The following is a 25,756-nucleotide window of genomic DNA, read 5'->3' on the forward strand; positions in this document are numbered from 1 at the left end:
ACCTGTGGGATATTAGTTATCATATTGTCTATTAGTTTGCTTTTTTAGAATATACTGTGAACTCATGTAAAACAGAAATGAACTCATCTTAGAAATAACAGTTTGGTACTAATTAAATGGCAAACATAAGAAAAATAAGTTTTTTTTAAAGTCAGTGAAAATGTATAAAACCAATCAGAGGATTACTATTTAATCTGAGTGCCACACATTAGTACAAATGGCATGTTCAACAAATTTGTTGAAAGGAATTAAACTTTGGGTACTAGTCTAGCTGAGTTTATGCCTGGATTCACCACAATGAGCAACTTTGTCGCTGGAGAGGTAACTATTATGTGACAGTGTTTTTCTTCTGTGAGGAGGGAGGGGATTAATAGTATTGTTTTGAAAGCGCTAATTTATCAAGATTCCTTAAACAGTATCTGGCACAAAATAAACACTACAATGTACTGTTATTTTTCACATGAGAATAAACCATTCCCTTAAGATGAAACATCTCAAAGCTTGTTCTCTTAACTTACTTGCCTGTTTATCCACACTATACCTAAAACATATCTTTTGCACTTAATTGCCAAAAACTCGCTAAAGTTTCCCAACTTGGTTTGGTTCATGGAGCTTGGAAAATTGTAGAGTGTTCTTAGTATTAGTTTAAGAGAACAGGTGGGGTTGGGGAGAAAACTCAAAGGACTGGAGCACATGCTTGGGCATGTGTGAGATCTGGATTTGATTCCTGGCACCACATGGTTCCCTGAACATTATACCACAAGTTGTCCTCAGGCACTTCCAGGAATGACCCAAGTTCTTTCCCCAATACAAAGAAAGATTTTTAGAAGTGCTTTCATATAAATTTAGTACATTCAAATACCAAGTATAATAAACACACTTTTGAATAATATATTCTATTGAAATGTGTAAAGATATCAAGTATTTAGAAAATACTTCAAATTACATCTGCAGTTATAAAGAAAACTCTTAGAAAAATAAAATAAAATTTCATTTTCCTCATTAAATTTTCTTGTCTTTAATAGTCTTTGAAGCATATTTCTAAGGTGTGACTTTCTGCATCTCATAGAAATAAAAAATTTAAAAAAAAATGTGCAAAAGTCTGAAATCTGCCTGTTAGATCATTTGTATCAGATACTTACTGTTTAAATAAATTGAAACTTGGTAAAACAGGTTGTACAAAAGTATTAAGTATGTTTAATTTAGGAAGAAACTTAGAGAATCTAAGGAATGGTAATCCCTGATTAATAAATGAGTTTAGCAGTTGATTCAAAGAGCAGGAATCTGAATTCTCTGTGGTCTTATTAGTTAAAAAAAAAGATAAATTACGTATCCATATTTCCATCTTTAACTACTACTTCTGTAATCAGAGGAAAAAGGGAGAACTAGTGAAAATCTATTATCTTATATTGGAGTGTGTAGCTGACCAAAAAGTGGTGGACATCCTCTCATGGAATATTCCATATGATAAAACACCATATCTGATGCAGATTTCCTCCCTTTAGTCTCATATTTGCCATTAACAAGTCATGTTTTAGGACATGTAAAGTAGTTAAGCTTTTACATCTTCGATAATAAAAGATACTCAAAAAAATCTAAAACCAATGGCATATACCCAATGACTTATTACTTTTCAGAAAGTTGATAATAATAGTCTAACTTTTCACCAAAGTTCAGCACTGACTATACTGTAATGAGAGAAATTGGGGATGGGCTTCTCTACCCATTCAAAGAATAGCCAATGGAAATTTGAGGCTGACTTCCTAGAGTATGGTTCAAAGATTCGCATCAGAATTTCAGGAGCTACCCAGACCTATGGAATTTGCCTCTGAATAACCTCTTGGTAATGTCTAGACATGTTAAATTCTAGAAGACTATTCAGTTATAAAATTATATCGGTTGTTTGACATTAGTTATCCTAACTGTAAATCGAATATAACTATACTGACCTCTGTTGCAGAAAGTTACGAGCATTAACTGTGGTATTAGCTAACAGCTGATCACAATGCTTGTAATTTGACAGTTGCTAAATGTGTATCAGGTCCTAGTTCTCCACAGCATGAACAGGAGGGACCACTCCCAGGAATGGGACTCCTCCGTTTGGTAAACTGATTCATTGTATTGGATATCTGGTCTGCGTCAGTGGCCATTACTCATTAACTTCTCTGTCCAAACTAGGGTGTCAACTTAACATGTCAACATGTTCTACCATGACAGCGAAAGACTCTCCTGCATCAAGCTAGCTCCACAGAGATCATGATGATAAAGGCTGTGTGAGGTGACTTGCTATGACACCGCCTTTGCTGGCCAGTCCAGTCAGAGATGAACAGAAACAATTGGTAAAGAAGGTAAGGTAAAGGTAAAGAAGGAACTTTCAGAAAATACAGAGGAAGTAAACAATAGAAATAGTTCTCCTACATTAATTCGTCAATTATATATCAAAAAAGGCTGGCGGTGGGGGAAGAACTTTGACCCCAGTTAAATTCTCAGTGACGTTTTTCAGTCATTGGACTGCTACACCAACACAGTGAGTCAAGGCTATAAAACTGGAGATGATGTTTTGGAGGAAATCATGAAGGCTGCTGGTGTCCCTGTTTATTTTCCAGTATTATAAGATTCTGAACTTTGATACACCTAACCTCACTCTGGGAAGAACAGCTGATCTGGGAGGGTGGAAAACACAGGAGATGATTTATTTTAATCTCTTGGTGGAAATGAGAGGAGGCTCTGTTAGGGGCTAAACCTTGGGTTTTGGTCAGTGACAAGAAGAAAACTAAATTCTCTCAGGGGCATCCGGAAGGGAAAGTGTCTTCCTCTATAATGGCAAAGGTTGCTAATTTAGTAAAAAGGACAAAGGCAACTGATCACTATAGAGTTATTTTGCCCGAAGAGAGGGATAGAGTGAGAAGCAAAATGCTTAGCAACATGTGTTTCACTAAGAGGGCCAGCAGAGTCATTTAAAACAAAAATGATTTTATTCTTGGGTTTATATTCATTTCTTGTTTTGAGCTTCATGATTAGGAAAGGAACAAGGCACAGTCCCAAACACTGACTCTAAGATAAAAAAAGACCAAATCAGGGAGATGTGACCTGACACGGGAAATCTCAGCCTGGAAAGCAAAGCAGCCATCTCACTGTAATCCTAAAATTGCTTTTCTCGATAGCATGTTTTGACTTGTGACTCTGGTAAGCACCCCAAAAGTCCTGGGGATTTTCGTCCTTGTTTTAAAAGCGGCAAAAGCTGATTTAATCAAATTTAATAAGGTTAAAATGATGTTCAGGCAGCCCAGAAATTCTAGCATCTTACACTGGCTTAACCAAGCTCTAGAAGTTTAGATTCTTGTTTTTCACAGTAAAACAGGCGTACAGAGTAAGGGCCACAAACTCTTCAATAAATTAATGGCTGGTGAACACCAGTTCAATTGTTCATTTGCTATAAGAATTAGTGCTACATGGCTAAACATTCTGCCTCGATTTTCTTATCTGTAAAATGGAGATTACAGAACCTAAAACAAAGGGCTATTGGGAGAACTAAATGAGATCATGCAAACATAATCCTTCAAATAGTATTGTGTAAATAGGGATAAGCAGTGATGACACAGCAACATCTATTTTTGGAGAGGAGCCAGTATTATATTGCAGTTCTCTACTCATGCTCCTTGCGGCAAGTTAGGGCCTTTTTTAAGGATACAGAATCTCTGGGGATGTGAAAGCACCCTGGCCTAAGGTTCTGCAATCTTTTTTGAGAATGAGTCAGTTTAGTGCTTCCAGTGACAAAAGCCAAGGTGTCCCAGTTCTTGGGTCATTAGTACTACGTCCTTCCTTTTCCTTTAAAAAACTTCTTTTTTTTTTCCTTTTTACTAAGATACCATGCTTTATAAAATTCATAGTTTCAGGCAAATAATGTTCTAATCCCAATTCCACACCAAATTTCCTTTCTTTCTACAATGTCCTCCCAGGTTCCCTCCTAACCCCCAGCCTGCATCTTTTGGCAGGCATATAAGAAATGTATTTTCTATTACTTGCTCCAACAAAACTGAAAGACATATTAAACTGAATTATCAGAAAATAAATTAACAAAAGTCAATTAGTGATGACATTGCTATATAACTTTAACCTATGTAAATAAATTCAAATCATTTAATACAATATAGTATATTACCTATCCTCATTTGTATAACTAAGCTTTCAACTCTGGCATCTAAAAGTTGCATTTAGCACTGTAACACTGTCCTCCTGTTGTTCATGGATTTGCTCGATTTGCTTGAGCGGGCCCAGTAACATCTCCATTGTGAGACTTATTGTTACTGTGTTTGGCATATCAGATACATTACAGGTAGCTTGCCAGGCCTTGCTGTGTGGGCAAAATACTCTTGGAAGCTTGCCAGGTTCTCCGAGAGGAGTGGAGGAATTGAACTTGGGTTGGTCACGTGCAAGGCAAATGCCCTACCCAGTGTGCTATCGCTCTAGCCCCAAAGTTGATTTAATTACATTTAATTGTCCTTGGATCTTATTCTGGTAATTATTATGTCCACCTGTCGTTAATAAAACTGCTTTTAAATTTTTGTGCTAACACATTTTAGAGTTTCCATGAAAGAGACAAATCTTATAAATGTAAAATTTAGTAAGAATGAAGAGAACTAAAAACATTTTTTTTTTGCTTTTTTTGGGTCACACCCGGCGATGCACAGGGGTCCTGGCTCATGCACTCAGTAATCACTCCTGGCGGTGCTCAGGGGACCATATGGGATGCTGGGGATCGAACCCAGGTTGGCTGTATGCAAGGCAAATGTCCTACCCACTGTGCTATGGCTCCAGCTCCCTAAAAAACATTTTAATGGTAAAATATGAAGAGGCCTATAAAATAGAGTGTTTTATCTTAAGAAAGGGAATATATGTTTTTTAACAGAAAATATTATATTGTAGGTAAATCTTAAGTGTCCACACAAATAAGTGGAAAACTCAATTAAAGTCTCTGGATTTTCACAGTACTCTAATAATTCTTTTAAAAAAATCTCTGGATGTAAAAATTTCTCAGCCATAGCATAATCAATGTGAGACAAAAATTCATTATTGAAAATGTGTGAAATCCCTTAGCAAGCTAGGAGTAAACATATCGTTCCTAATTTTGTAGCAGGCAACCATATGCACCAATTGTTAGTATGGCAACCCAGGTATTTTTGTATTTTAATATGGATTTTCTATTTTAATAAAATATTTTATTGTAATAAAATGTTCATTGTTTATTGTTAGTTCTCCCATGATTCACATGATTTTTCTTATGACTTTATAATCCAAGTAGTGCAGATTTAGCACAGATAATCTACCATTATTATTTCAGCCTTTCCGGAGCTATAATTTTGCCCTCTCTGAAGCCAAGTATCATTTTCAAGTATTGCCCATGTATAATCTACACATAATATAATATTAAAGGATGTCAAACTATTTATAGAATTATGTCTATAATAATGTTACAATATCATTTTGTCTTCAGAATCAGAAAATCGAAGTTAGTCTATTAATTAATTAATTATTATTATTATCTTTGCAGTTCTGGGGATTTAAAGCTAGAGATTTGTGAATGGAAGCCTCTATCATTGAGCCATATCCCCAGTCCAAAGCTAGTCTACTTTTAAGAATGTCTAAAGGAGATACCTGTATCTTTTCTGGTGTTGAACATCAGGCATTCGTATGCTGACAGGTACCTTCAAATCTGATTCCCGAATATACTTGCATCAGAGACCCAAAGGATAGTGTGAAGAATTGGGAAAACTTATTTGAAAGTTATCACACTCACTGAAGCCAATGAAGTAATTTAAGAAATTCTCATGCTTTTGGCCATAAATAGTTCAGATTCAGTTGATGATTATCTAAACTTCTAAAAAATGTATTCTTTCATTTGAACTATTCAAGAACCATTGATAACACCTTTCAAGTCCCATCCCAGAATTAAAAAAAAAGTACATTCCACTGGCTAAGTTCCTTCAAAAGTTTTGCTAAAGGTTTGCAGTGACTTTTTGAGCAATGTGGTATTAGCTGTAATAATGTAAATAATGTGGTATTAAATCCTACTGAAGCATAACTAAAGCATAGCTTAGAATGCAAGTTATGGCAAAGAGGGATCAATGTCCACTGAAATCCTTGCTTTCCTTGGGCACACAGTTAGACTAATTTTCCAGATTCCCTTGCAATTAGGTGAGCCAGGAATGTGAGAGGAAGAAGGAAGCCATTCTTGGGCTAGGATTTTTGTTTTTTCAAAGAGGAGCTATGCCTTGGCAGCGTTCTCTCTCTCTCTCTCTCTCTCTCTCTCTCTCTCTCTGTCTCTGTCTCTGTCTCTGTCTCTCTGTCTCTATCTCTCTCTGTCTCTGTCTCTCTCTCTCTTCTGATACCTGTGGGACAGAAAGAAGCCCACCAATGCCAGAATAATCTTAATTGTTCAATGTTTCAGTTAGCTGAGGTTCCATCACCCTGCTTTTAAAAAAATACTGTTTACAAAAAAAAAAAAGTTAACTTGCCACAAGAGTCTTGCCTTAAGCTCCTGCATACATGGTGAGGGATATACTTGTATTTTCTTGAAGCCAGCACCTGTTTGGTTCTATTTATTGTCACAGTTTATCATTGAAGGCTCATAGACTATACCATCACCAAATATGTCACGTCAGCATCTGAGTTACTTTGTGCTAAAAACATTAGAAAAATAGCTGGTGCTCAAATGCCATTCTGTCTTCTTTCTAAGAACAGGAGCTTAAATCCCCATGTGAAAAAAAAGTGTACTCCCTATAACCAGAGGAAAGACACTCATCACCAGCAACAAGGATGAAAACCAAGAGAAAACTGTACAAACAGACCTTGTGAAAAAAACCCATCTTCCTGTAGTTTCTTCCCCATTCTGTTTCACAATTGCTTCTTGCCCACCTTGATTAATTAACTCTCAGGCCTTGACACTTCTGTGGCCTTCATTTTCCTATAGGGGCTCTATGGGTATGTAAAAACCTGTACACTTTCTTCTGTTAATTTATCTTAAGCCAATACAATTCGCAGGCCCCAGAGACCCCGAAAAAGCAGAGACAATGTTTGGCTTCCCCTAGGTATATCCCAGCATCTCTATATGGCATACTTTAAAATTATATGCTTTTACTACAAACATAACACAGTGGTAGGGCATTTGCCTTGCATGAGGCCAACCCGGGTTTGATTCCTCTGTCCCTCTTGGAGAGCCCGGCAAGCTACCGAGAGTATCCTGCCCGCACAGCAGAGCCTGGCAAACTCTCCATGGTTATTTGATATGCCAAAAACAGTAACAACAAGTCTCAGAATGGAGACGTTACTGGTGCCCACTATAGCACTGTAGCAGTGTCCTCCCATTGTTCATGGATTTGCTTGAGCAGGCCCAGTAACGTCTCCATTGTGAGACTTCTTGTTACTGTGTTTGGCATAACAAATACATCACGGGTAGCTTGCCAGGCTTTGCCGTGCGGGTGAAATACTCTCAGAAGCTTGCCAGGCTCTCCGAGAGGGGCGGAGAAACCGAACCTGGGTCAGCCAGGTCAGCTGTGTGCAAGGCAAATGCCCTACCGCTGTGCTATGCCCACTTGAGAAAATTGACGAACAACGGGAGGACAGTGCTGCGGTGAAGTGCTACTACAAACTCACAGAGGAAGAGAGGTCTCTTCACTTCAATTCATACCATTTACTTTGTCAAATGTACTACTACTTAGGAATCTGACAATCACCACTGAAAACCAATCTCTCTGAAAAAAATGCACAAAAATGCTTATTTTGGTTCCAAACAGAACTGCCATAAGGAACATTAAAAAGCCAAAATTTAAAATTATATAAACATATAGCACCAAATTGGGCATTGGTCAATAGGAATTTTGATAGAGTCATTAAAGAAAAACAGTAAAATTTCAGTTTCAACCCTGAGTTGACAATCAACATGCTGTGAAGATTTGGGTTTATGGTTTCATGAGCAGTAAGAAGTTAGCTGAACAGAATTGTTCCCCTTACCTGCTATAGAGGACATATTAATAATGACGCCACCTTCACCTCCATTTTGTTTACTCATGTAATCCCAGCCGAGATAGGTTCCACTGATAACAGACCCCTAATTCAGAGAAACAGAAAAACAACATAGTATATTTATAACAGTCACAAGCCACATGATTACTGCTTTTGCAGGAAGATTTCTTGAAATTTCAGTATTGGCAAATGTTAATAAACTGCTTGAAATGGCCATTTAAAAGCTAACTTACTGAATTTTCTTTTATTAGGTAACAGGTGTGGATCTTATCTCAACTCTGCACTCACTTTACCTAGTTGTCCAATCTAAGATGATAAAGGTTATATCATTTATCTCATTTCTTAGCACTTTTGTGAATTCTTTCCATACTTTTAAAAAACATTGGATATAAAGCTTACTTGCCTTTTCTTAACAGATGTACAATATACATGTAACATAATATAAAGATTATTTGCCTTTTCTTATTTTCTTAATCTATATATATGTTAAAAACATATATTTATCATCAAGATATATATATATATATATTATATCCCGGTGATGTTCAGGGCTTATTTCTGGCTCTGGACTCAGGGGTCAGTCCTAGAGTGTTTAGGGGACCATATGGGATACTGGGGATCGAACAAGGGTCAGCTGCATGAAAGACATGTTCTACCTGCTTTACTATCATTCCAGTCCCATATATATATGTGTGGGTATGTACATATATGTGTATATATATAATTATGACAAAGTATTAACTGTTTTTGGCATATCGAATACAACACGAATAGCTTGCCAGGCTCTGTGGAGCGGGCGGGATACTCTCGGTAGCTTTCCAGGCTCTCTGAACATCATTCCCAACATTCTCTCTTCCAAAATCTGACATGCCATTTCGTCGGTAAAGAAGCAAACGGCACCCAGCCCAGACAAGGTCAGACCCAAACACCTGAAGAACCTGCCATCAGTACTCATCAATGCACTGGCTCGAATCTTCACACACTACATGTCTGAATGCAAGGTTCTATCCCAATAGAAAACAAGCAGGACTATTCTACTGTATAAGAAGGGAGACATCCACGACATTGGCAACCATCACCCGATCTGCCTGTTTTCTGTCGTCTACAAGCTGTTCACTTGAGTCATCCTGAATAGGATTGGCAGAACACTAGATGAAGGACAACCATCGAGAAAGCCAGGTTCTGCAAAGGATTCAGCACAATCGATCATATCCACAAGGTAACCAAGCTCATTGAGGTTTCTCAAGAGTCCAAGATGCCGCTCTGTCTAACGTTCATTGATTTAAAGAAGGCCTTTGGTTCTGTTGAGACGGAAGCGGTCATCGAAGCCCTAGCCAAACAGGGCATTCAAACTCAATACATCAGGATCTTCTGTTAGCTGTATTATGGATTCACTATCGGAATTTCACCATTCTACAAGGAAATGATCATCGATGTCAAGAGAGGGGTTAGGCAGGGTGATACCATTTCACTGAAACTCTTCAGTGCCGCCTTTGAGAACGTCATGCGGTGACTGGAATGGAAAGAAATGGGAGTAAAGATAGACGGTCAGCAACTACACCCCCACCACTTCACTGATGACATCGTTCTAATAACACCAAACATTAGCCAAGCGGTACAAATGCTGGCCGACTTCGACCATAAATGTGGGAAGCTCAGAAAACAGCTGAATCTCACAAAGACAATGTTTATGAGAAGTGGACTTGTTCCTGACTTCCATTCACTCTCAACAGAACAAAAATCTCCGAATGCAACAGTTATGTATACCTAGGTTGAGAACTCAACATAATGAATGACCTGGTACCTGAGTTGCACAGGAGGAAGGGGGCAGCTTGGAATACCTTCAAGAAATAGGTTAAGAGGACGAAGAACCTCCCTTTCCAGGCACATCTCTTCGATTCCACTCTTCTTCCTGCATTAACATAAGCCTCAGGGACTTGGGCCCTATGAAAACAGGATGAGATCGCTATTTGGGTCTCCCAAAGAGGAATTGAAAGAGCTATGCTTGGAGTATCACACTTCACTCAAGTGCGAGAAGGAAACTGGAGTTCCGACCTCCTTCTATGATCGAGAATGAGGGATGCTGTCACATTTGCCCAGGTGTCGAAAATCAGATAGGCTGGACACATAATGCAATTTGGAGACGACCACTGGGCTAGAGCCATTACTGACTGGATTCCATGGGATGTCAAAAGATCACGGGCCACTCACCTACGAGATGGTCAGACTTCTTCGTCAATACCCTGAGTGATTGGTTTGAGGCTCTTCATGTTCCCGCTATTGGGCTACAGTAGCACGCCACAGGGAGGAATGGAGACTTTACTTGCACAAACTCGAGCAAATTGATGAGTAACGGGATGTCAAGTGATCAAGTGATGACAAAGCAATTCACATTTATCAGCTCTAACTTTATGGGATCCAGCCTCTTTCCCATCAGAATACAAAGTTAGTGCAGACACTAGTAAATTGTAATTCAGCCATAGAAATCCATTCTCTTTGCCAATGCCTGATTTAGGTGCCCATGAATGACCCATTTGTGGCCAGTGAGCGCTGAGAAGCAGTCAGCTGGAAGTGGGGTCTGGGTTGGAGAGGGGAGGTAGAAATCCACACTGAAACATGAGAAAATGCTCTACATCATTAATCATCAGGGAGATGCAGATCAAAACAACAATGAGATATCATTTCACACCACAGAGACTGGCCCACATCCAAAAGAACAAAAGCAATCGGCGCTGGAGCAGATGTGGATAGAAAGGGACCCTCCTTCACTGCTGATGGGAATGTTGACTGGTTCAGCCCTTTTGGAAAACAGAATGGGTGATTCTCAAAAAATTAGAAACTGAGCTCCCATTTGACACAGCAATACCACTCCTGGGAATATATCCCAGAGAGGCAGAAAAGTATAGCTGAAGTGACATCTGCACTTGTTTATTCATTGCAGCGTTGTTTACAATAGCCAGAATCTGGAAAAAACCTGAGTGCCTGAGAACATATGACTGGTTAAAGAAACTTTACATCTACACAATGAAGTACTATGTAGCGGTTAGAAAAGATTAAGTCATGAAATTTACATACAAGTGGTACTACCTGGAAAGTATCATGCTAACCGAAATGAGTCAGAAAGAGAGGGACAGACATAGAAAGATTGCATTCATCTGGGGAACATAAAGTAACAAAATAGGAGAGTAACACCCAAGAGTGGCCGAGATTAGTACCAAGAGTTTTGCTCCATGGCTTGGAGGCCAGCCACACTTTGTAGGGGAAAAGGCAACTCAGATAGACAAGGGAGCACCAAATAAAGGGTGTTGGGAGGATCCTGCCAGGATGGGAGATACATGCTGAAAGTAGACTATAGACCAAACATGATTGCCACTCAATGCCTCTTTTGAAAACCACAGCACCCAAAAGGAGAAAGAGAACAAAAGGGAATGTCCTGCCACAGAGGCAGGGTGGGATGGGGAGGATGGGGGATGGGAGGGATACTGGGATCAGTGGTGGTGGAAAATGGGCACTGGTGGAGGGTTGGGTACTCGATCATTGTATAATTGAAACCTAAACACAAAAATTTGTAAATCTACAACTGTACCTCATGGTGTCTAATAAAAATTAAAATAAATTAAAAAAATAAATAAAGCTAAAAAAAAGAAAGAAATCCGTGCTGTAGAGAAGCTTTTCCACTTTAGCAAGCTTGAAGGAAACTCTCACTCCTTCCCTATTGCTTCGCATAGGTTCAACAGCTGCAAGAAACAAGTCATTGTATTGTGAGCATCCTTATTATTCCTAACAACATGGAGACATTACCAGAGTAATGCAAATGGGTTCTGACCATATCCTGGAGCTACCGGGACAAGCAACTCTGAACTGTTGTGTTGTGTGAGACCACAGAACTGATGTTGTTGTTGTTGCTGTTGTTGTTGTTGTTGTTGTTTTCTCCAGTCTAGAGTGGATGATTTTCTGTTTCTCGGGCATATGGTCTAAAGTGAGGTCAAATCATTGCTTACACTATGCCTGAGTAGGGCGCTTTCCTGTAGTACTCTGACATCACCTCTACCAAAGGCTGCCTGTAATGGGAAACAATTGAAACCCTATTTTTCCTGACCAAATTTGAGAATTCCTCTCTTCCAACTCTGACTTTTAGGAGGTAAATATATCCTTTGACATCTTCATGAAAATGAGTCTCAAATTAAGGGAGCTTATTCACGTTTACTGTTTATATTTAAAAAATCTGCTTGCAATTTCTTGACAAGTACATAGAGTTGCCTCTTTCCCTAATTGTATTTTCAGAACAACAACAAAAACGTAAATTGCAGGTTCTATTCTCTTAAGCCCTGTGTCTATTTGATATTAAGTAGGTTTAGGGAGAAAGAGTAAAATCTCCAAGTGATTCTAGTTTAAAAAGACAAAACAAAACAGGAATGGTCTGTTAGAGGAGGAGAAAATGCAGATGTCAGAAATTACTAAAGTCAATGAGACTCTGTTATATTCTTCCCAAGTCTCCAGCATGTTTGAACAGAATTTATGTTTATATGATTTGGCGAAACGTTTTTATTCTCAGGTATTTAGAGCTTTGCTGACACCTCACTTTTGTGTTTTCAACACCTACAATATGCAATAAGATAGAAAATTGGAGAAGGTTAATTTTTGTGTTTGTGTGAAAACAAGAATTATTTCCAGGTCTTTGTTAGAGGATGACAAATGATTATTTTCTTCTATACTATCAGATTAAGAACTGAGAAACTTTTCAAATGAAAGCGTTCTTGAGCTAACCCTATAAGACAAAGTTTATTAATTTGTTGGTAGTACATATGTGATATTTTCAGTTTTTTGCTAATCCATTCTTTATCTGGGGATTGTTAGAAAATTATAGGTAAAGGTAAAGGTAAAGGCCCTCCCGTTGATCATCGATTTGCTCGAGCGGGCCCAGTAACGTCTCCATTGGAGACTTTGTTGTTACTGTGTCTGGCATATCGAATACGTCACGGGGAGCTTGCCAGGCTCTGCCGCGCGGGCGAGATACTCTCGGTAGCTTGCCGGGATCTCCGAGAGGGGCGGAGGAATCGAACTCGGGTCAGCCACATTGGCTGCGTGCAAGGCAAACGCCCTAACGCTGTGCTATTGCTCCGAATAAAAAAAATTCCTGAGACTGGAGAGATAGTACATCTGGTAAGGAGCTTGCTTTGCATGTGGCTGACCTGAGTTCGATCCTTGGCTCCATATATGGTTCCACCAGGAGTGAACCAGGAACACAGAGTCAGGAATAAGCCCAGAGCAACACTGGGGTGAGACATCCCCAAACAAAACAAGAATATTCCTGTTAATAATCTATTTTTTTCTCTTCCACATTTCTCATGTATTTTATTTACATCAAAATATTAAGCACCTGAGGCAAAAAGATGAAAATGACAGCATGTCCTGAAAACAAACAGAATAGCTAGAATCTATAGTATTTTTTAAAATATATTTTGTAAAGATAGTTGAAATTCATTCTTGACCCTCAAAAAATAAATTCCTCTGTTTCAATTTTACATAGTGAGGATTAAAAAATTCAGTTGTTGGGGCCAAAGAGATCATGCAAGTTATAGAGCACTCACCCAGCATGTAGGAAGCTCTGGGTTTGATTCCCTGCTCTATATGACCCTCTCAGTACTATGTAGGGTCCCTGTGGAGATCAAAGACTGCTGGCCATCACACTCACCAGCTAGCCTCACAGCTGCCAAAGCATCTCTAGGAATAGATCCCACACCACCATACAATATGGCCCCTGTAAAAACTTCATTAAAAGAAAACCTCTCATTTCTGGTGAAAAGAGCTAATTCACATACCAGTACACCGCACTTTTATTTCATTTTTATTATTATTGGTTTTGGGGCCACACTCTGGAATGCTCAAAGGTTATTCCTGGCTCTGAACTCAGGAATTATTCCTGGCGGTGCTCAGGGATGGGATGCACATGGGATGCCAGGGGTCAAATACAGGCAAGGCAAATGCTCTAGCCACTGTGCCATCTCTCCAGACCCCTCTTAGACTATATATATATAAATTTTTTTTTATTTGCTCTTTGGGTCACACCTGGCGATGCACAGGGGTTACTCCTGGCTCATGCACTCAGAAATTATTCCTGGCAGTGCTCGGGGGACCATATGGCATGCTGGAAATCAAATCAGGGTCAGCCGCGTGCAAGGCAAACACCCTACACACTGTGCTATCGCTCCAGCCCTTAGACTGTATTTTTGATTACAGAAATGATTTTCTTCTTTCACAATATGAAGAAAATTTATTTCTTTATTTTAATCTCATCAGTAGAGTACTTCTCCCAATTCTGTCATCCTTATTCAGTTTTTCCTTCTTTGATTTTTTTAAAAAAAAGTTAATTCAAAAATTTTAGGCACCATAGTTTACCACATTGTTCATGGTAGACTTTTATGCCTACAATGTCCCAGTACCACACCCTCCACCAGCGTAACCTTTACACCTACCCCAGCCCCCACCCGCTAAGCTCAGTTCTGTAGACTAGTTCTTCACTCAGTTACCTTTGGCCATTTGTTTGTCCTTTGCTTTCTTTTATGTCCCCAACATAAGTGAGATTATTCTGTACAGAGATTATGCCGTGCTCAGGGTTTACACCTGGCTCTATGCTCAAAGGTCACTCTTGGTGATGCTTGGGGAGCCACTTGAGGTGACCAAATATGGGTTGGCCATGTGCAAGGCAAATATCCTGCCTGCTGTACTCTCTATGCAGCCCTTATAGAGAGATAATTTTTACATGTAATAATAACATTTAAATTGCATTGTATTTCAAAACTAATTTCAAATTAGTTTTCAATAATTAAAACATCCAAGAAGTTAAAACTATTTTGGTAAAGTCACCTATACTGGAACCAATTCTCTAGCAATAGAGATAAATGGACAAACAGTAATAATTTACTTAAATATTAATTCTATGGCATCATATTTACTTATACATATATACAAGCATGTGTATATATTAATATATTACTATAGCATAGGTATAATGTATGGACTTGTGTATATATACAAATATATATATTTAGTACTGAATTTTCCTAATCTGTCATTTCCTTTCTCTCATCTCATACACTTGCAAGATACTTTAGGTTTAAAGTGCATTTAATGCTTCAAGCCCAACCGAGGCCATGAGTTGCCCCACACGAGTGGCTCTCCAGCACGGCCATGGCACCAGAGGCAAATGGAACTAATCTAGAGCCCAGCAGCTTGTGGCAGAAATGTGAATGGACTATGCATTTAACTCCGGTGCCATACCCCCCGGGAGGGAAAGGGTGTCTGTCTCTTCTGTCCTTTTTCCCCCAGCAGCACGGTGGCCGCCACCTCAGAAAAAGCCAGGTATGAGCCGGCGGTGATGGGGCAACTGCAGCCTCATGGGAAAGGGGGCGGAACCGTCTCGTCCTTCAAGCCCAAGAGAGGCCATGAGTTGCCCCCCACAAGCGGCTCTCTAGCACAGCCATGGCACTAGACGCACAGAAACCAATCTCGTAATTATCCTGCTCTTGGCATAAATTCCCCCAGATTTAATTAATAAAATATCAGAAATCCAAAATATGGTTTTCATAACTAGCAATAGAAAACAAATTATTTCACAATGCCTTTTCAGCAATTCTAATTGTTGAGGGGGAAGTCCCAAACAATAATGGTGCATCTTTTGTCAAAATAATGAATGTATTCAAAGTAGAGAGAGAGTTAAGTAGAAACCATCTGCCTCATAGGCATCGGGAGGGGTGGGTGGGGGCTATATTTTGGTTCTTGGTGGTGAAAAATAATTACTGGTGAGGGGAGGGGTGTTTGATTATTGTATGACCAAGACTTAAACATGAAATATTTGTAACTTTTCTCATGGTGATTCAATAAATAAAATTTTTTAAAAAGTGTATTTAACATTCTTATGTTATATTGTATTTTGTTCTTATGCATGGGGTCCACCAGGGCCACCCAGCTATGGTCAATGGACTTCGGGGTTATGTCCAGTGATGCTCAGGAAGCTGTAAGATGCTGGGGACCAGAGTCATGTTGGGCACAAGTGAGGCACACTCCCGACTCACTCTACCATGTTCTGGCACTATCCCATAAAATTACAAAATAAAATCTGTGGTCCTGAGAGATATCGCCATAGTCCATGCCTTGCATGCTAGTGACCCTGGTTCAATCCCCTGCACCATACGGTCCCCAAAGCATCACACAGTGAGGTGCCGGTGGCCCTTGGTAATAGCCGGCATCACAGCACTGAACTGAACCCTCGGACCCTTGCTTTGAGCTGCTGGCCCAGATAGTTGAGAATCACTCAGCGGACTCCTGAGCCTTCTGAGTCTACTTGGGAATGCCTAACCCCCACTTCACATACCCCCACCCCCGCACGCCAAACAACAAACAAATCAAGGTGAAAATTTAAAAGAAAAAACTTCTATCATCTAAATGATGAAACTTGTCCTTTCATGGGTTCTTGTCTTTTCTCAGACCAGTTCTTAAGAATTCTAATAGAAGCCAACTTTTATTTCTGATTTATATTTTTTCATATTTTATTTGTTTGCATTCACTCATTTCCTATTTATTACTTCTCTGGGGGTAAATATTCATGTGTTCCCCCACACTGAAGGTATTTGTTATTTAGTAAGCAATGTCTGAGTGTAAAAGTTTAATTATGGGGCCTGGGTGGTCATATAGTAAGGAGTGTTTGCCTTGCACAGCTGACCTGAGTTTGATCTCCAACACCCCCTATGGTCTGCCCAACCCTGCCAGGAGTGATCCCTGAGCACAGAACCAGGAGTAAACCCAGAGTGTTGCCAGATGTGGCCCAAAATGCAAAAACAAACTAGTGAAATTTCAACTGGGTCTCATAAAAAATTACTAATCAAATTTATACTAAACATACTTGCGAGCTAAGGGAGCAATGTTCTTATTTCTTTAAATCTTCACAAAGAGTGAAACAGGGCAGAGGTCCCATGTCATAATGAAATTAGAGTGTGAAAATGAAGGAAATGCAGGTTTTTATACTCCAGAGGGAAATGAATTCAAGTGCTGGCTACATCCTAATGCTGTTCTGCACTCACCATACAAAGTGCAGTTTGATCATGTGCAACAATCATCAGACAGCAAGGGATTCCCTCTCACCAACTGGGAAACTTAAGGTCAGAGAAATGAGATCAAAGTTCATGAATTCTAAATCCGGTTTTGATCAATTCTACTCCTTCTCCCAGTGAAACCCTTGAGTCAACTCTGGCATTTCTGGAAAAACTAACCACCAGTCATATTCACTGCTGGTCTTTAATTTTTGTTTGAAAATGCTAAGAAATTCAGTGTATGTTGACTCTATGTCCAGAATAGACATAGAGTCCAGAATAAATGATCAATCCCAACAGAGTGGGGATGAATTTTTTTTTGATTTTTATTAGTGAGACACCATGAGGTACAGTTGTAGACTTACAAATTTTGTGCTTGGGTTTCAATTATACTATGATCAAATACCCATCTCTCCACCAGTGCCCATTTCCCACCACCACGGATCCCAGTAGGGGATGAATTTTTGAAGTGTATTAAAGTTCCGAGAATTTAAAAAATACATTGCAGATGGCCTTGTTAATATTCAAAATTAAGCCCACCTCTCCCCAAGTGCCAGGGTAATCTTTGATGGTTATTCAAAGATTCATGCTTCTTGGGGAGATCTGAGCAGCTGTGGATAGGACTGAGGAGGAAATAAGAGAACAACAAAAACAGAAGAATGGGGAGACATTATCTCTCTGCTAGCAGAGTGGAGAGAACACAAGAAAGAACATGGAAGAGGCTAATCTGGAATGCAGTCACTACTAGACTGCTTGTACGTCCACACAGGAGAATACAGGCTTTGGAGAATGAAAAAAGGACCTTCCGAAGACACAGTCCAGGTGTGACATTTGGCTTTGGCTAAGATTGATTTGCCCTAAGAAACTCCAATCAAAGATCTTTGGTTTTGTTTGGGTTTCGTTTTTTGGACACACCCAGTGGTGCTCAAGACTTCCTTCTGGTTTTGTGCTCAGCTCTCACTCCTGGCAGGGCTCTGGGACCATATGTGTTTCTGAGGATCAAAGCCAGGATGGTTGATTGCAAAGCAAGTGCCCTACCCACTGTATTGTTGCTCGCACCCCTCAATCCACAGATCTGTATGAAGGGGGACACCATATAAAGTGCGCATGCATACCCTTGCAGGGTACAGATTGCACTGATAGAGATTCCCTTCAAGTGTTTTTCTGTTATGGCTCTAGAATTAAGATTTATTTCTTGTTTCTATTTCCAGGAGCCTCTGAACCCATACTCAATGGCCATACCTGGCATTACTCAACCCACAATCAGTTTGGGCCCGACTGTTCAGTCTGAAAATCAGTGATGTGTTATTCTGTGCCCCAAAGTTCATAGGGTTATATGGCTGGCTGCCAGAGATTTAAACCAAGGACCTGTAGCTATTTCCCCAGCACAAGAATTACCGCTGGAGGAGGGATGTTAGGAAGTGTTGGGTCACACTTGGTGATGCTCAGGGGCTATTTCGGGGCCTGTACTCAGGGAAATCATAGGTGATGCTGGGCGTTTGACAGAGGTGCATGCAAGGGAAGGGTCCTACTTCCTGTATTACCTCTCCAGTGTCCAAGATTTACTTTCTAAACATAAAATCAGCCAGGGCTTGGCCAATGACTCTCTGTGAAGGGCCAGGGACTTAACTACCTTAGGTATTGCACACCAGAGATCCCCGTCACAAATATGTAATTCTCGTAACATGTAAGTAGCCAGGGATAACACTGAAATGATGGCAACTCTGTCTCAATAAAACTTTTATTGATACCGACATTTAAGCTTTTCTATATTCATACATTTCATATTACTTAGAACCTCTGTTTTAAGTTAAAATGTAGGATCTGGCCACAGAATCGGCTTTACAATAAACTTTTGCTTTTACCTCTGAGACAAGCTAAAAATCTGAAAAATACTTTATCTTCTTTAGAAAATCTTATACTGCCTGTCATTTGCCTGCCTTCGGGTGTTGATATGATAGTCACTTAATATGAAATAAAATCCCACATCTTATTTGTTCATCTTGTATTAAATAAAGTTACCGGAATGCTTCTATTTAAGGTCATTTATTGCCTTTGTCCTACCCTCCCTTTTGTTCTTTGTTCTCAAGACCAGAATAAAATTTTGCTTACAATAGAAAACTTTTCAAAATTACTATTACTATTTAAAACATTTTTAAAGCAACCATTCAAAACTTCAAAACATGGTTTTAGCTTGTAGGTCACTTGAAAATAACTGGCAGGCTAGTTTGGCTTATGAGTCATTGTTTGCCCACCCTAAGTTGAGCAATATGCTGGTTTTGTTATGTGGGTTTTTTTTTTGGTAGTTTGGGGTTTTTGTTTTGTTCTGTTTTGTTTTTATACGTACTTTTAATATTTTAAAGACAGATTTACTTATTTTCACACTTAAATCAGAAATGTTTTCTTATTCATAAAATAATTTTTTTTAGTTCTGTAATGTTTCTTTTATTTAGTATTGTAAGCTGCTTCGTTTCTATATATATAAGACTTTTTATTTTGACAGTATCATTATGAAATAATTTTAGGCAATAAACACAGCAATGATGGCTTACCAAATTAATCTGCAGAGTCTTTTCCCAGTTTTTCTCATTATTCACTCCAGCATTATTGACCAAAATATCCAATTTTCCAAAATGGTCTACGACTTTTCTAAATGTACCTGAAAAAAAAAGAAATTACATTTATAGTCTTATTTTCCTAATACATTTCAATCATAACCCATGAACTGAGTTTCTATGAATTCATCCTCAGAGTAAAGATTTCTCGTTTCTCGAAGTCCAGTTTGTGTGCCAGTAACAATAATCATCTTTAGTTGGGAACTTACCAGACCTGGAGAATTTGTGGCCATTTCCAACTTAATGAAACTGAATGTTAACTTTATACTTAAGGTTTGAGTGGGGAGGGATGAGGGCTCAGGGGAATTGGGCCACCCCAAGCAGTGCTCAGTGTCTGCTTCTAATTCTGTGCTCAGGAGTGACCCCTAGTGGTGTTGAGAGAACCATGTGGGATGCCGAAATCAAACTGCACACAGGTGGCTTACTCTCTGTACTTCAAGACTATCTGTAGGTGATCTGGTGACACACTGAAGTTGGTAGAGTTATCTTTAAGGAACTCAGCCTTGTAAGCTAAGAGTTCTTGAGAGTTGGGTTTCACTATGATCATTCAGGAGTTTTGATGATTTAATCAAAGTCTACTTCTCAGTTGGTTGATTTTATTTGGTTGCCGTAAGTTTGATGTTCACTACCTCGTAGTTTTCTCTATAACTATTTTGTGTGATGGCTTGTATAATAGCGACATTTGAGCCAAGTGACATTTGTATAAAATGTAAGGCCTGATGACATTTTAGCCTAGCCCTGAATCCGGTCCTTACAAATAAAACCTTATCCAACTGAAACATTTTCCCATTTTTATAATGAAGACACTGAACATTTCTTATACCAATGTTCTGCAGATTTCTATTTATTTAAATGGCTTCTTTGGCCTTGTATCATTGATTCGAGGTCTATTATTTTAGACTACAGATTACAGTTGTGGTTATACTTCCAAATGACAGAAAAGCATTCTCAGAAATTTGGGCCAATGCATGAGCTCCTTGAAATAAAAATAAATACAAATTTTGATTAAAGTAAAGCCACATCATTAACAGCCACAGATATGCTAAGGATAGCCTGGGATAATCAGTTTCCAAATGGAGAGATTGCTGTGCAAATTAACTGCAAAAAATGTGCCAAGATGTTCTAAGATGTACCCTCAGAGTATACTTAACTGAACAGGAAAACAACAGCAAAATAAAAACTGTTTACTTTTCCATGGAATGTATAAACTGCTTCTTAAGATCTCAAATTAATTCCAGAAAGGGTCCTCCAGTAGAAAACATCTAAAAGCTATCTACATTTCTCTTTTTGTAATGACTCATAATTATGATCCGCTCTTCCGAACTCCACATCCACCTTATTAACAATGACATGGTTAAATGTGTCATGTTTAATTGTGGCTTTGCTCCTTTTCTTTGTCAGGGTATCTTTATTATCTACCTTTTCCAATGTGGGATACACCATCTTCTTTCTAACATCTTACTTATTTCTGAGCTCTGCTGACTTACCATTTGGGTCTTGCTGACATTCAGATGCCATGATCCTGCTTTACCTAAACTCTCTATGTTTCTCCACCTCATCACCACTTTTCTTCGCAAAATGAGTTATGTCTAAATCATTTGTAGAAGTCTTTTTGCCTATTCTTATGATTTCACTGATGTCTCCTTTGGCTTACATATCTACATAGTCTCAAAAGTCGTAGGCTGCATAAAATCCTGAAATTTTATAGATTAAAGACTACCTTTTCCTTCAGTGTCAATAAATGCTGATGCCCAGACAACATAGACTTCTCATGTGTTCTGCTGGTCACTCATGTGCCTGAGTCTCCTCCAGCATAATCACTTATCCCATAGGAATGTGTTTACAGCCAAGGTACTAATTTTACATACTGGAAGGCAAAAACAATCAAGGTTAAGTTTCACATGAGAAATACATAAATTTAGATAGAAATAGCTTTCAGAGGATACTGTTCTCTAACCCATCAGTATGGATGTTGGGATTTAACATGGCTTTATCCTGGAACTAAGCTACCTGATGCAGTTGATAAAACTTGAGTCCATTTAATAAGACCATCGGTAAAATACATCCCACTCGTACTTCTGCTTACAGATCTGTTACTCCATGTGCTTGAAATCTATGCACAGTTATTTACTTAGCATTTCCAGATTTTAATGCAATTTTCTTTCAAGTAATTTCCCTTAACTGAAGGGGAACAGGTCATTCTAACATACTGTTCCAATTTCACTTTTTTTTTTTTAAAAAAAACAGTATCTCAACAATTTTCAAAGAAATTCACATTTAACAAGAGTATTGAGTGACTTTTAGAGACATTTTTTGATTCCTAGATTAATCTAACAGCTAACTCAGCCTTTCAATAAAAGTTTGTGAAATACGAAAGTTTTACTTTTCAATTTTCTCCCAGGACAAAAATGTTCTTTTTTTTTTTTTATGCGAATCTACCAGGTCTCAATATGACCAAATCTGCTTACTGTCGATACCAATATTGTTCCTGAAATTTCAAGTAGATTGGTCTATTTTAAGGGAGTAGAGGAAACAGGAAAGCGCTGAGGAAAGTCTGATAGAAACTTTTCTTCTGCAACGCTAACACCGCGCGCAGATGTTATTAAAGTGCCGTTTCAGAGAGCAACTGTTATGGAACGACTGGTCCAAAGCATCCAACATTCTATGAGGATGGCCCTTGGCCAGACTTTATTCTAGGTATTGGGGAGACAAAGCTTGCCACATCTGACCCAATTAGGAGCAGCACGGGGCTTTATCTCCCAGTTCTTGGGAGTTGTTTGCCTCAGTTTGTTCCTTAACCTACTTGAACCATTCCAAACTCCAGCTGCATTTTCAATCACTTAATAATTACTGCAGCAGCACTGTCTCTGAATACACAAAGGATTTAAGATTACATTATGTGCTGCCAAATGACTAAAACACGACGATTTCTCAAGCCCTCTTGGCTTTTGTTTCCCTCTTTCATTTTTGCCCCCTCCCCCCCCCCCCCCCCCCCCCCCCCACACACACACACCGCTGTGGGGATGCCAGCGAGAAACCTAACAGTCCAAACTACCTTTTTGGAGCCCAGGGTTAGCCGCTGGGCAGGAGCCCGGTGCAAGCGGCCCATACTCGGGTTGTCTCCCCGACCCGGGGCTGCCTGCAAGTTACAGCCTGTTGGGGACTCGCTCCTAGAGGATCCTCCCCCTCGTACCTCTCAGTTGCTCCTTGTCCGCCACATCGCACTGGATGAAGAGCGTCTTCTGAGGTTCAAACTGCTCGTCCAGGGCAGCTTTGCACGTTTCACCTGCTTCTAGATTCCAGTCGATCAGCGCGACCTAGGCACAAGAGGACGGGGGTCCAGGTCGTGCACAGCTGCTAAAGCAAACACCGCTGCCGACGAGTGGTTGCTCTGCGGGACCTGAACCCCCGAGACGGCCGCTTTCGAGGAGGAGGAGGAGGAGGAGGAGGAGGAGGAGGAGGAGGAGGAGGAGGAGGAGGGGGAGTGGAGGAGGGGGAGTGGAGGGGGAGGAGGACGAGGAGGAGGAGGAGGAGGAGGGGAGGTGGGAGGCAGCTCTCAGAGCGTCCGCCCCGGCGGACTTTTTGGAAAAGTATCCGGGTGGGCCCAGGAGGGGGACGCAGCGCCCACATCTCTTCGGGAGGGCGGTGTCCGGGGTGCCCCAGGAGATTCCCGGGCCGCCCGCAGCGCACCCGGCTTACCTTGGCCCCCTTGTGCAGCAGCGCTTCCGAGACGGCGCGGCCAATGCCCTGCGCAGCGCCGGTGACCAGCGCCACTCTGCCGTTAACGTGCATGATGCGAGTGCCGCGGGGTCGGTGGGCAGCTCCGAGAGCGTCCCGGCGGCGCAGCGCTTTTTATGGTGGGGGGGGCCCTCCTGCGCGCGCGCGTGCAGCCGGGCCAGTGGGCGGGGGAGGAAACGGTCACGGCCGTGCCAGGGAGCCCGCCGGGGTGTCACCTTGGGCCGGCCCGAGCGCTCGGGAGCCCGGCTACCCTCGCGACCTTTGCCTCTCCCGCACGAGGAGCCTCCCCTCGGCCGCACCCGAAAAGCCGCACCCGAGAACTGACAGCGACCCCCTCGCCTGGAGATCTCCCCTTCGGAGCGCACGACGCCAACCGCCGTCGCCCCAAGTTAGCGTGGCGCGGGAGGAGAGGCTGGAGAGCCGGGGGGCTTCCTCTCATCCTCCCCTCCCGCCCTCCTCTCGCCACCCCACTCCGCAGCAAAACAAAACCAAAGTTTCAGGTCAGGGTTGACGCTCTTTGATCTCTGCCCAGGACCGGGGCCACTGGCATTGTTTGGCACTCGAGCGTGTCTTGGATGAACTGTGGCAGGGAGAAGTGCGCGCCCAGCTCCCACAATCGGGTCGTTTCGGAGCAAAGCCGGGAGCAATTCCTGCAGCCCCGCGACTTCGGGATCCCGGGTCTGTCCCGGGAGCGGTGGGTGCGCCCCGCAGGCACCAGGTCCTGCCTGAGCGGCTGCACACATACACACCCCCCTCCCCCCACCCCTCCCCGAGAATTGCTGCTTCAATGGAATGCTTAGAGGCTGAATCATAGTAACTTTGTAACTTTGCAGGCTGCGAAGTTCCCTGCCCTCCAGGAACTTGACTAAGCTGGGTACTGAGATGCACTCAGGTGGGCTCATCCGCCGACCTGGCCTTTCAGGCTCCTTTTCAAGCTGTCACCCACAGGCTTCTATTTCAGCTGTAGAAAGCTTCCCTCCAGATCTGGCTGGCATTGCTTTCACAGAGAGATCTAAGAGCTTAGGGGATGGTCTGGGGACGGGGGTGGGAGGGGAGGGGGCGTCAGGCAGGTAAAAGTCTTCAGCTCATGCAAAAGAATGAGTCTGTGTATTTTGCTGTTTACAGGAGCCTGGCCTTAGGCAAGATGAGCAGCCAGGGTGGAGTACTTGGCCAGTCTCCTGTCAGCTAGCCACTAAAACACACCTTGCCACTCAGCCACTGAAACAGAAATCTGCAAAATTCATTCAGAGAGAGCCTAGAACTAGGTTGTGAGAAGTAGATATAGTAGATATATTGTAGCACTATAATTTGTCAAGGGAAGAGAGTTGCAAGAGAACAAAAAGGAAGCAAAGCTTCAGGGAAAAAAAGAGCAGAAGGTAAATAAGTGGCTTTTTGTTTGCTTTTTTTTTTTTTTTAACCAGAAAAGAGCAAATAGACAGTAGATGGTTCAGTGACTGAAACCAACCTTTGGAAGAATAAAGTTTGGAGACACATGGACACATGGGGGGGCGGGGAGGATCATTTCAATAAAAAAGGAGGTGTTGATAGTTCGATCTGTTTGTTGATAAATCTAAAGAAGGATGGAGAAAACAGCAGTTTTTTTGTTGCGCTAGTTAGGGTGAGCACCACATGGTCTAAATGACTGAAGTCTAGGGAAAAGTAAGATATGGCAGGAGCCTAAGAGTAATATGACAGGGCAATAAGATTGGATAGTATTTTGCTATGACTAGAAGGCAGATACGTTTTCTTTTGAAGAAAATCAGAACTGACTGGTTAAAAAGAACAGGATTCAAGGAGAGAGAGACAGAGAAAGAAAGAGAGAGAAGGAGAGGAGGGGGGAAGAGGGGAGTGGAAGGGAGGAGAGGGGAGGATGGCAAGCAGTTAGTAAGAGCTAGGGGCTGGAGCAGGAGAACAGTGGGTGGGGTGCTTACCTTGCATGAGGCAGACCCAGGTTCCATACCTGGCATCCCATGTGGTTTCCCAAGCCTTCCAGGAATGATCCCTGAGCACAGAGCCAGGAGTCAGCCTGAGCACCGCAGGGTGTGACCTCAAAACAAAAACAAAAGCAAGAAGAAAGGAAGGAGGACTAAGGAGGGAGTGAACTATTAAAAAAAAAAGCATCAGTTTCTGATTCTGATCAGTAGGCTTGGAGCCTCTCTGCTCCACCATAAGTCGATTATGACTTGGCTAAGTTGTTTCCTTTCTCTGTGCTGACATTTCTTTACCAGCAAAACAGTTCAGTTCCTATGACATTTGATGAAAATTTAGTGATTTTATGAAGCACGAGGACAG

The 25,756-nt window shown here is 41.0% G+C and overlaps 1 protein-coding gene across 1 annotated transcript in view; it reads right to left on the reverse strand.

Moving 5' to 3' along the window:
- HPGD (15-hydroxyprostaglandin dehydrogenase) overlaps window positions 1–23,729 on the reverse strand; it is a 37,918-nt gene extending 14,189 nt beyond the window's left edge. Inside the window, exons 1-4 of the mRNA XM_056114226.1 lie at window positions 23,426–23,729; window positions 22,920–23,043; window positions 19,664–19,770; window positions 8,011–8,107 (exon numbers count right to left, since the gene is read on the reverse strand). Of these exons, the coding sequence (XP_055970201.1) occupies window positions 8,011–8,107; window positions 19,664–19,770; window positions 22,920–23,043; window positions 23,426–23,518 (421 nt within the window). The 5' untranslated portion in view covers window positions 23,519–23,729. The remainder of the gene's footprint in view (window positions 1–8,010; window positions 8,108–19,663; window positions 19,771–22,919; window positions 23,044–23,425) is intronic.
- Between the last annotated feature and the right edge of the window lie 2,027 nt (window positions 23,730–25,756).

The sequence above is a fragment of the Sorex fumeus genome, unplaced genomic scaffold (assembly GCF_029834395.1).
Source record: "Sorex fumeus unplaced genomic scaffold, SorFum_2.1 ptg000024l, whole genome shotgun sequence".
Taxonomy (NCBI): domain Eukaryota; kingdom Metazoa; phylum Chordata; class Mammalia; order Eulipotyphla; family Soricidae; genus Sorex; species Sorex fumeus.